Genomic DNA, 12656 nt, shown 5'->3' with positions numbered 1-12656 from the left:
AAAATCAAATAAGAGATGGTTCTTGGAAAAGATAAATAAAACTCACAAATCTTTAGCCAGATTCATCATGAAAAAAAGAGAAAGGGCCAAAATAAATAAAATCAGAAATGAGAAAAAAGAATTTGCAACTGACATCAGACAAATACAAAGGATCTTAACAGTCTACCATGAACAATTACACACTAACAAAATGGACAACTTAGAAGAAAAGGAAAAATTCCTAGACATGTACTATCTCATAATACTGAACCAGGAAGAAATAGTATGAACAGACCAATTATCAGTAATGTAATCGAATTAATAATGAAAATACTCTCAATAAAACTGGAAACTATAACCTGGAACTGAAATATAAACTATAAAACTGGAAACTGAAACCAAAGAACTATACAGCCTAATGGGTGAATTCTACCAAACATTTAGAGAAGAGTTAACATATCTTTTTAAATTATTCCAAAATACTGCTGAGAAAGGAATGCTTCTGGCCTCAGTCTATAAGGCCAGCATCATCCTGATACAAAAAAGCAGACAAGACAACACAAAAAAGAAAATTATAAGCCAATATCACCGATGAACATAGATGCCAGAATCCTCAACAAAATATTAGAAAAGCTTATCCGACAATACATTAAAAAAATCACACACATGATCAAATGGGATTTATCTTGGGGATGGAAAGATTTTTTGATGTCTGCAAATCAATCAATGTGATATATCACATTAACAAAAAGAATAAAAACCAGGTGATCAACATCACAGATGTAGAGAAAGCTTTTGGCAAGATTCAGTTTTGATTCATGTTAAAAACTTTCATCAAAGTTGGTATATAGGCTATATAACTCAGTATACAGATTGGAAAAGTTAATATTATTGAAATAACCATACATCCCAAAGAAATCTACAGAGTCAATGCAATCCCTGTAACAAAAGGAGAATTTTTGATAGAACTAGAACAAACATTTTAAAGGTTCTATGGAAAAAAGAGAAACCAAAAATAGGTAAAACAATCTTTGCAAAGAAGAACAGAGCAGGAAGGATCATGTTCCCTGATACCAAATTATACTACTGAATACAATGCAAATCAAAACAGTATGGTACTGGCATAAAGACAGATACACAGGTCAACAGAACAGAATAGAAGTCCAATAATAAACCCATGCAACTATGGTCAATTAACCTATCACAAAGGAAGCAGGAATATACAACATAGAAAAGATAGTCTCTTCCATAAATGATGCTGGTAAAACTGGACTGCTACATGTAAAACAATGAAATTAGAATATTATTTAACACCGTATATAAAAATATACTCTAGATCGATTAAAGACCTCATGTAAGTCTACAAACCAAAAAAAAAACTCTTAGAAGAAAACACAGGAAGAATACTTTTTGAAATAAATAATAGCAGTAGTTTTTTTTTTTTTTTGGAATTGTCTCTTGAAGCAAAGGAAATAAAAGCAAAATATGCAAATAGGGCCTAATAAAACTTAAAAGCCTTTGCACAGCAAAGGAATCAATTGACAAAACAAAAAGACAACTCACTGAATAGGAGAAAACATTTCAAATGATATGAATGGTAATGAGTTAGTATCCAAAATACATAATACTAGATATGCATGTCCATGAAACCAAGAGAATAGCTAATTAGCTAATTACCTTGATTAATAAAGATCTTATCCAAGAAATATTATATTAAAACTGTCAAAAATAAATGACAAAGAAAAAATTTCAAAGGCAGCCAGAGGAAAAATAGATGGAAAGGCAATGCCAAAGAATGCTCAAACTACCACACAATTGCACTCATCTCACACGCTAGTAAAGTAATGATCAAAATTTTCCAAGCCAGGCTTCAGCAATACGTGAACCATGAACTTCCTGATGTTCAAACTGGTTTTAGAAAAAGCAGAGGAACCAGAGATCAAATTGCCAACATCCGCTGGATCACTGAAAAAGCAAGAGAGTTCCAGAAAAACATCTATGTCTGCTTTATTGACTATGCTAAAGCCTTTGACTGTGTGGAAAATTCTGAGAGAGATGGGAATACCAGATCACCTGACCTGCCTCTTGAGAAATCTGTATGCAGGAAAAGACTCTGTATCATTGGAAAAGACTCTGATGCTGGGAGGGATTGGGGGTAGGAGGAGAAAGGGACGACAGAGGATGAGATGGCTGGATGGCATCACTTACTCGATGGACATGAGTCTGAGTGAACTCCGGGAGTTGGTGATGGACAGAGAGGCCTGGCGTGCTGCGATTCATGGGGTCGCAAAGAGTCGGACACAACTGGGCAACTGAACTGAACTGAACTGATCCTACAAAAGAACCTCCATTATTCTATCAGATTTCTCTGCCAGTCAGGAGGGAATGGAATGACATCCTAAAAATACTGAAAGATTAAAAACTGTTAACCCAAGAATACTTTATTCAGCAAAGATATTACATATGAAAGATGAAGGTTTGAAGGTTTTCCCCAAATAACAAAGCTGAGGAAATTCATCAGCACTAGGACTGCCTTACAAGAAATGTTTAAAAGGAGCTCTTCTACCAGACAGAAAAAGTCAAATGTACAGAAAATGTTGAATAAGGTGATAAACAGAATCAGAAAATGACAAATGTATTTAGAATAGGTTGTTTAAAACTTAATTATAAAATTTAAATCAAAAAAGAAGCAAAAGTAACTATAGTTACTTCTACTTAGTAACAAACTGACAACATAAAAAGGGATAATTTGAGACAACAGAAATATATAAAGGAAAGAGAAAAAGGATGGAAACTGTTTAGAAAAATTAAGATAAGATATTATCAGAAGAAAAAAACCTACTTTAAGAGATACTTTGTATAAACTTTGTGGTTTAGAAAAATTAAGGTAAGATGTTATCAAAAGGTAAAAACTACACTAAGAGAGTCTTTGTATAAACTTTATGGTAACTGCCATACACAAATCTAAAGTACAGCACAAAACAAGAAAGAGGTAACTGAGAAAGACATCATAGAAAGCCACTAAATTAAAACAGCAGATAGAAACACAAGGAAAAAGAAACAATAGAGATATAGATCAATCAGAAACAAAAGTTTACATGGCAGTACTGAGTTCTCGATAGCAATAATCATTCTAAACAAAAACTGGTTGAATTTAGCAATCAAAAGATACAGAGTGGCTGGATAAATAAAGGAAAAAAAAAGACTCAACTATATACTGCTTCTTGGAGACTTATCCTCAGCTCTAAAGACAAACATAGACTCAAAGTGAAGCAAATGGCAGTCAAAAAAAAAAAGTAGATGTTGGCATACCATATCAGACAGACAGACTATGCCAAAAAAATTAACAAGAGACAAAGATGGACATTACAAATGATAAAGGGTACAATTCTTCAAGAAGATATAAAAATTATTAATATATATGAACCATGTTAAGGAGTGACAAATATATATAAAGGAATTATTAACAGAATTAAAGGGGTACATTAAAAGCAACACAGTAAGTGTAGCACATGTTAACACCCTGTTACATCAATGGACAAATCATCCAGGCAGAAAGTCTTCAAGGAAACAGCAGCCTTAAAGAAAACATTAGAGCACATAGATTTGATAGGTTGGTACTGACTACTTCTTAAAAATACAGCAGAATATACATTCTTATCAAGTGGACATGGAACATTCTTAGTGATAGATCCTATGCTAGGACACATACACAAAAAGTCTCAATAAATTTCAGAAGGCTGAAATCACATCAAGTCTTTTTTTCCGATCACAGTGGCATATACATAAGAAATCAGCTACAGGAAATAAGCTGGAAAAAATTAGAACTACTTAGAGATTAAAAAATACGCTACTAAACAACTCTTGGGTCAATGAAGAAATTAAAGATGAAATAAAAACGTGTGTGTGTGTGTGCTAGTTGCTTCAGTCGTGTCTGATTCTTGGTGACCCTGTGGACTGTAGCCTGCCAGTCCATGGGATTCTCCAGGCAAGAATACTGGAGTAGGTTGCCAGGCTCTCCTCCAGAGGATCTTCCCAACTCAGGGAATGAATCCATGTTTCTTATGACTCTTACATTGGCAGGTGGGCTCTTTACCACTAGCACCACCTGAGAAGCTCCAAAATTAAAACATACCTGAAGACAAATGAAAATGAAAACCTGACATACTAGTATTTATGGGAGGTAGCAAAAGCAGTATGAGGAGGGAAGTTTATAGCAATTCAGGCCTACATCAGGATACAAGAAAAATCTCAATAAACAACATAACCATAAACCTAAAAGAACTATAAAATGAACAACAAAAAAAGCTCAGAGTTAATGGAAGGGAGGAAATAATAAAGACCAGAGCAGAAATAGAAGAAATAGAGATAAAACAGATACTAGAAAAATATGAATGAAACTAGGAGCAGGTTTTTTGAAAAGATAAACAAAATTGACCAACATTTAGCTTAACTTATTAAGAGAAAAAATATAGAAGGCTCAGCTAAATAAAATAAAAAACAAAAGAGAAGAAATTACAATGGATACCACAGAAATACAAATCATTATAAGACAATGCTGTGAACAGCTATACAAATCATTATAAGACAATGCTGTGAACAGCTATACAGCAACAAATTAGATAACCTAAAAGCAGATAAATTTTTAGAATTATACTGCTGTCCAAGAGTGAATAATGAATAAATGGAAAATATGAATAGACCGATCACTAGTAAAGAGACTGAAGCAGTAATCAAAAAACTCACCCCAAGGGAAAAAAAATCGAGAATCAGATCCCTTCACAGGTGAATTTTACCCAACATTAAAAGTTGAGTTAATGTCCACCCTTGTCAAATTGAAGAGGGAATGCTTGCTAACACATTTTATGAGCTCAATATTACCTAATACCAAAACCAAACAAGAGTAAAGCAAAAAAAAAAAAAAATGTATAGGTCAGTATCTCTAATGAACATAGACACAAAAGTTGTCAGCAAAAATATTAACAAAACATACACAACAATACATTAAAAGGATAAAATGCGACCAATTGGGATTTATTCCAGGAATGCAAGGATGGTTCAACATTCACAAATCAACAAATGAGATACAAAATTAAGAATAAACAAAATTATAAATAAATCAACAAAATTAAGAATAAAAATTATATAATCATCTCAATAGGTGCACAAAAGGCATTTTACAATATTCAACAGTCACTTATGATAAAAACTCTCAATAAAATGGGCAGAGTAAATGTACCTCAACATTATAAAAGTCATATATGACAAGCCCACAGCTAACATCATATCCAACAAAGAAAAACTGAAAGCTATACCTCTAAGATTAGGAACAAGACAAGGATGCCCACTCTTGCCAGTCTTATTCAACATGAGAAGTTCTAGTCAGAACAACTATAAAAGAAAAAGAAATAAAAGGGATCCAAATTGGAAAATAAGAACTAAAACTGTAACTATTTATGGATGACATGATTTTATATATAGAAAACCCTAATGCCTCCACCAAAAAAACCTATTAGAAATAGTATATTAATAAAGTTGCAGGGTACAAAATTCATATGCAAAATCTTTTGAGTTTCTACACCTTAACAACAGACAAGCAGAAAGAGAAATTAAAAAGAAAATAATCTTCTTTACAATCACAACAGAAACAATACCTAGGGATAAATTTAACTAAAGAAGTGAATGACCGGTTTGCTAAAATCTATGACACTGTTGAAAGAAACTTAACAAAACACAAAGAAATGGAAAGACATTCCATGGCTGTGGATTAGAATTAACATTACTAAAATGTTCATATTACCAAATCAATCTACTGATTCAATTCAATCCCTATCAAAATCCTGATGACATTTGTTCATCAGAAATAGAACAAAACATCCTAAAATCTATGTGCATCCTGGGCTTCTCTGGTGGCTCAGATGGTAAAGAATCTAAATCCTACAATACAGGAGACCCAGGCTCAATCCCTGGGTTGGGAAGATTCCCAGAGAAGGCTATGGCTATCCACACCAGTATTCTTGCCTGGAGAATTCTATGGAGACAAGAGTCCGGTTGGCTGCAGCCCAAGGGGTCACAAACAGTCAGATACAAATGAGCAACTAACACTTTCACTTTTCACTTAAATAGCAAAATAAATTCTGAGGAAAAAGAACAAAGTGAAAGTATTTCCCTCCCTGATTTCAAAGCATACCACAAAACTACAGTATCAGAAACATCACAGCATTGGCAGAAAAAAGATACATAGAACAATGAAACAGAATTGAGGGCACAAAAATAACCTCATGCACATATGGACAATTAATTTATGATAAAAGAGCAAAAAACATACTATGGAGAAAGGTAGTCTCCTCAATAAATGGCATTAGGAAAACTGGACAATCCACATGTGGAAAAAAAAAGAAACTAGATCACTATCCCATAGCAGACACAAAATTCAACTTAAAATGGATCAAATTCTGGAGTATAAGACCTGAAACTATAAAACACCTAGAAGAAAACATAGGCAGTATTCTTTGACGTTGGTCTTAGCAATATCTTTCTCCTCAGGCAAGGAAAACAAAAGCAAAACCAATACAGTATTGTAAAGTAAAATAAAAAAATAATAAACAAATGGTACTACATCAAACTAAAAAGCTTCTGTACAGTAAAGGAAACCATCAGCAAAATGAAAGGACAACCTATCAAATGGGACAAGTCATTTGCAAATATATGATATGGGGTTAATATGTAAAATATATAAAGAACTCATATAACTCAGCAACAACAAAATAAACAACTTGATTTTTTTTTAAATGCGCAGAGGATCTGAACAGACATTTTTCCAAAGAAGACATACAGATAGCCAACAGGCACATGAAAAGAAGTTCAACATCACTAATTATTAGGGAAGTGCACATCAAAACCCCAATATACCATCTCACACCCATCAGAATGGCTAGTATCAAAGGCAGGAAACAAATGTTGGAAAAGATATAGAGAAAAGTGAACACTTGTGCACTGATGATTGGAATATAATTTGATGCATCCACTATGGAAAACAGTATGGAGATACCTCAAAAATTTAAGAAAAAAATACCATATTTTCCAGCTATTCTACTTTTGGGTATTCATATGAAGAATGCAAAAATAATAGTTTGAAAAGATACACACCACCCCTATGTATGTTTCAGATTTATTTACAATAGCCTAGGCATAAAACAACCCAAGTGCTCATTGATGGATGGATAAAGAAAAGAAAAAATATATATATATATATACACAAATACACACACAATACATATATATACAACAGGATATTACTCAACCATAAAAAGGCAAAATCTTGCCGTTAGTGACAACATGGATGGATATTAAGGATTTTATATTTATTAAGTGAAATAAGTCAGATGGAGAAAGACAAATATGATTTCACTCACATGTGGAATAAAAAGAAGAAGAAATAAAAAAAAGAAACACATAGATACAGAAAACAGGGTAGTAGGAGATGGTAAGCACATATATAGGCCCATTGCAACAGGCTCCAATATAGCTCATCAAAGCACTGGTTAGAACCTTACATTGTTGACAAAAATGGTCAGGTAAAAGGCAGAGCTGTTTCTTGAAGAAAGTAAATAGAGGGATTGGGCTGGGAAGTCAAGCTCTGCCTGCAGAGAGAAAGAGAGAAGCAGTGCTTCTACTCCACAAGAGGGTCAGGCTCAATCAGGCATTACCCATAACAAATTAAATACACACATTCCCTTCAACTCACATATCCCCTTCCTTAGAATCTATTCTGTATATTTTTATGAAATAAAGTGATTTAACTGACTGCATCCTGGAACCTGCATGGGAAAATGGATGTTCAGGGAGTCTCACCTGGGTGAAGATGACACTAAGGGAGGAGAGAAAGGCTATGCTTTGAATGCCCCAATTCATTGTTTCTTACATTTTAGAACTGTCTTTAAGTGCATTAAAGGATCTAAGCTTTTTAGGCAAATTATTGTTTGTTTATCTGAGTTTGAGTAAACTCTGGGAGTTGGTGATGGACAGGGAGGCCTGGTGTGCTGCAGTCCATGGGGTCACAAACAGTCGGACATGACTGAGAAACTGAACTGAACTATCTGAAATTCAAATTAAAAAGCACTTTGGGATTGATATAAACAAAAATACAGTATACCAAAATACTAGAGAAAGAACTCCTAAAAAGGAAATTTATAACTGTAAGTACATTCATTAAAAAGAACCACTTAATCTTATATCTTATGAAGCTAAAAAAGGAGGGCAAATTAAACCCAAAGTTAGCATAAGGGAAGAAATAATAAAGATTAAAACAGAGATAAATGAATATCAACAAAACTAAAGTTGGTTCTTTGAAAACATTAATAAATTCAATAAAATGTTAAGTTAAACTGATTAAAAACAATGAGAGGGTGCTCATTTTTGCAGCATATATAATACAATTGGAATAATACAGGGATTAGCATGACAGGTGTAAAATAATAACATGCAAATTTGTTAATCATTCCATATTTTGCTGTGATTGTAGAGCATTAATGTTCTCGCCATAACAGCAAACAGCAAAATGGTAACTGTATGAGTAGAGGATGTGCTAACTGATCTTGTTGTGGTGAGCATTTCACAATATTTACATGTATCAGATCATCACACTATATACCTTAAACTTACATGATGTTACATGTCAATTATATCACAATAAAACTGGAAAAATGCCCCTCAAACCCCTAAAAGTAACAGAAATGCATCATTTAATATGTATTATCTAGTTTATGTACAAGATGCTTTTGACATTAAACGAAGGTATTTTGACCTCAAGAAATAAAAGAGGAAAGTCTCAAATTACTAAAATCATAAATTAAGTTAGGGATGTTATTATTGAACTTCTAGAAATAAAGAAAAATACTAGAGAAAGTCATGAACAATTGCATGCCAACAAATTAGATGAAATGGAAAAATTTTTAGAAACATACAAACTTCTAAAAATGACTCAAGAAATAAAAAATTTGAACAGACCTATAACAGTTTTTGATTCAGTAATCAAAAAATTCCCAATAAAGAAAAATTCAGGACCAGATGGCTTCACTAGTGACTTCTACTAAACACTGAATAATTAACAATAATTCTTTTAAAACTATTCCAAATGTTGAAGAGTATGGAACACTCTCAGCTCATTCTATGTGGTCACTATAACCTTGATACCAAAGCCAGACCAGGACATTATAAGAAAATTGTAGATTAATATGCTTTATGAATATAGATGCAAAAATCCTCAACAATATGCTAGGAAACCAAATGCAGCAGCATATTAAGAGGATTATATAACATGACCAAGTGGGATTTACCCTATGAAAGCATGGTTGGTTCAAAATCTGAAAATCAATCAGTGCTACAGACCACATTACCAAAATTAACAAGAGGGAGTTCTCTGATGGCCTAATGCCCTGGATTCTGAGCTTTCACTACTATGGCCTGGGTTCAATCCCTGGTCAGGGAACAGAGATCCCTCAAGCCATGTAGTGTGGCCAAACAAAAACAAACAAAAAATAAAATTAAGGAGAAAATAACATAATCATCTGCATCTCAACATGATTCAGAAAAAAAACATTTGATATAATCTAAAACACTTTCATCATAAAAACACTCAACAAACTAGGAACAGAACGGAATGTCCTAAACATGATAAAGGTCATTTGTAAAATAAAACAAAACTATAACATACTCAATGGAGAAAGACTGAAAGATTTCCCCCTAAGATAAGGAACAGTATAGGAATGCTTGCTTTCACTACTTCTATTCAGCACTGGAAGTGCTACATAAGGCAAGAAAATAAAAGGCATCCAAATTGAAAAGGAATAATTAAAACAATATCTATTCAGAAATGACATAATCTTACACATATAAAATCCTACAGAATATACAAAATAAACCATTAGACTTAATAAATGCATTCAGTTCTGTCTTGTACTCATTGAATTGTGGTCAGTGAGCATGGCACCCTGTACTTAACACTTTGTGGGGAAAGTAGAACAAACTATATCAGCACATTCCCTTTCTCTATTTTTCCTTCTCTTTGTGGGGGAAAAGGATAAGAAAGAAGAGAAATACGTAAGGAAAGACTAAAAGGAATGAAACAACCTACATCTTGACTGGTTGTACTACTATAAATAAACAATTGTTTCTTGTTTATTTCCCTAAGCAAGTAACTACAAAGCCCTGAAAACCAATGGGAGTGTGGTCTTGCTTTCAGAGGCAGCAAGGAATGGGTAATCTGGGAGAGAATGTCCTACTCCATAGCTTGGGTTATGGAGATGATGTCAGTTATACAAGGAGAGGCAAAGAAGCTGAGGCCTTGGGGCTTGCTGTAAGAAAGGATGAACAGCTTAGGAACTTACTGAATGTTGTAGGGCACAGTACTAGGATTGAGTACCCCATACATAGTGAAGCCTTTATAGAGAGGGTTCCTGAAGTCTGGTTTCCTCTGAACCAAGAAAGGCCACACTGAATGGGTTTTCTCATATATTCTGCAAGAAAAGAAAAACAAGCCAAAAAATTAAAAGCAGCAAGCAGGTAACATCAATAGATTTGCTGTACTTGACAATCATCTAAATTCTATTAACAAGTAACCTAAGACAGAAGGCTAGGATATGATACAAGGAAAATTAAAAAATGGTAATGAAGAATGATAGAGTAACAAATTATCTGGGCTTCAACTTATCCATTTTTAAAGAGATTAGAAAGAGTTCCACACTGAGGAACCACATGTGCCGAGAATATATGCAGAGACTCTGTCTCTGCCACAGATTGGTGATGTAATCTTAGGGATGCCCCTAGCCCTTTCTGGGCCTATTTTCTCATTTGTACAATGTGATCTTTAAGGTCTCTTCCAAATCTTGGATTCTATGAATAACCTTTCCAGTTTTTTAAAAATCTAGAATTCCTTTTAAAAATCTGGTAAATTAACAGACAAGAGGTGAATTTCTGCTTTTCTGTATTTTATTTCAAGCCAGCTTCTCCTCTACTCAGAAAGTATAAGACAGTGAAAGACAATTTAGCAATTTATATTAGTAAATATTTGTGAGTTGTCCTAGATGAGCAGCACTGATTGTGATATTTATATTACAAGACTCATTCTTCTTATCCCTTAGCTGAGTTCCTGGGGAGTGACTTAGTTAACACAAAAAAGCATGGAATTCATTGTCCCCAATGAAAGCTGCTGTGTATCCATGCATGGGAAGTTCATTTGCTCATACAGTGTCAAAGAAAGCTCTAGGAGGACAACAAAGAGAAGCGATACGGGATATATGACATAAAAATTGTAGTCTTGTAACTTTTAGAATCCTCAGACCATTTCAGTGAGGCCAAAGGAACTGTATATGCATCTTTCTCATTTGCTGTTGGTTGATAAAAGAAAAAAAAATCTTGCAGAGGTAACTTAAATAGTATTTGTTAAGTATTTACTATGTGTCAAACACTGTCCCAGACTCTACTTAAAATACTCTATTAAATTTCATAATAAAACCTTGTGAGATATTTTATTCCCAAAATAATAATGAGAAAATGAGACAAAAATTAATTTGCAAAAGTCACACAGCTAGTAGGTGACAGAGCCAAAATCTGAACCCAGGTCTCTTGGATCCTAGAGTCCATATCTTTTCTTTCATGGATGAACGATATGTCTGCTTGTTTTATATAATAACTATTAAAGCATATATTAAAATTTTCAACTTTCATACTTTTACATGGAGATTCAGATTTGTGTGAGGAATGGGTTGGGGATATATTAGCCTCATTTTAAGAGGGTGTAGAAAAAGTATACAGAAAAGATCTCTGATTTTAGTGCTAGAAAAGCAGGTCAGAGACAGAACAAATGTGTTTATAAGCATTTGGGAAGAGGGTAAGAAAGTTTCAGTTGCAAAATGAAATAGAAATGTGCACAGAAGCTACTAAGTAACTACAGATTTTGAAGCAGCAAAGTTCACCACTGTTCTCAGTGTTGACAAGAAAACAGAATTAGAGATATCATCTGATTTATCCAGGATATATCATAGCAGGGCCTGAGAACTTGAGCTAACTGCTACTCAGCTAACAACTCTGAAACAAGAGTGGATTGTGAGATAGTCACTTCGCCTCTCTATTCTTTTTCTCTGACTCTAAAACAAGGAGAATGCTATTCCCAGAAACTCTGTCTTGTCAACTTCAAAAATTATTTACATTTTATACATTGTGAGGATGTTAGAGTTTAAGTCTGGTACCAATTCAAGTGCCTATAGGAGCTGGGGAAGTAACATACGAAGTGAGCTGAGAATAAACAACAGAAAGTAGTGAGAATTGTGGCAGACAATAGTGAGCTTGCTTCATTCAAATGGAGCAGTCTATTATTCAGCTCCAGCTGATTATTGCCATTAGAAAATGCAGGTCCAGTACTGCCAGAGTTCCTGATTTTGCAGAATATCTTGCCACAATGGCTTTCTGATTTTGGAAAAAATCCTAAAACAACTGGATTTTATGTGAAATATCATGATATTTAAATACTGACTACTAATTAACAGTTTAAAAAATACTCTACAGATGAAACAGAATATACCTGTTAAGCCAGACTTGGCCTATGACCTGCTATTTAGTGATCTTAGACACAAATGATAAAGGATAGTAGCTAATGACTACTCATACACTCATTCCTT

At 33.8% G+C, this 12656-nt stretch overlaps 1 protein-coding gene and 1 non-coding gene across 2 annotated transcripts in view; one reads left to right on the top strand and one right to left on the bottom strand.

Moving 5' to 3' along the window:
- MTMR8 (myotubularin related protein 8) overlaps positions 1 to 12656 on the bottom strand; it is a 196878-nt gene that overhangs the window by 106712 nt on the left and 77510 nt on the right. The window contains 1 exon segment of the mRNA XM_068963219.1: positions 10368 to 10496. Coding sequence (XP_068819320.1) covers positions 10368 to 10496 — 129 coding nt within the window.
- On the top strand, positions 8388 to 8491 carry LOC138072069 (U6 spliceosomal RNA). The gene has a single exon (XR_011144220.1). It is a non-coding gene; the product is annotated as a U6 spliceosomal RNA (small nuclear RNA).

The sequence above is a fragment of the Capricornis sumatraensis genome, chromosome X (assembly GCF_032405125.1).
Source record: "Capricornis sumatraensis isolate serow.1 chromosome X, serow.2, whole genome shotgun sequence".
In the NCBI taxonomy this organism is placed as follows: Eukaryota; Metazoa; Chordata; class Mammalia; order Artiodactyla; family Bovidae; genus Capricornis; species Capricornis sumatraensis.
Note: the sequence above shows the minus strand (reverse complement) of the source record. Positions and strands in the feature narration are given on the sequence as shown.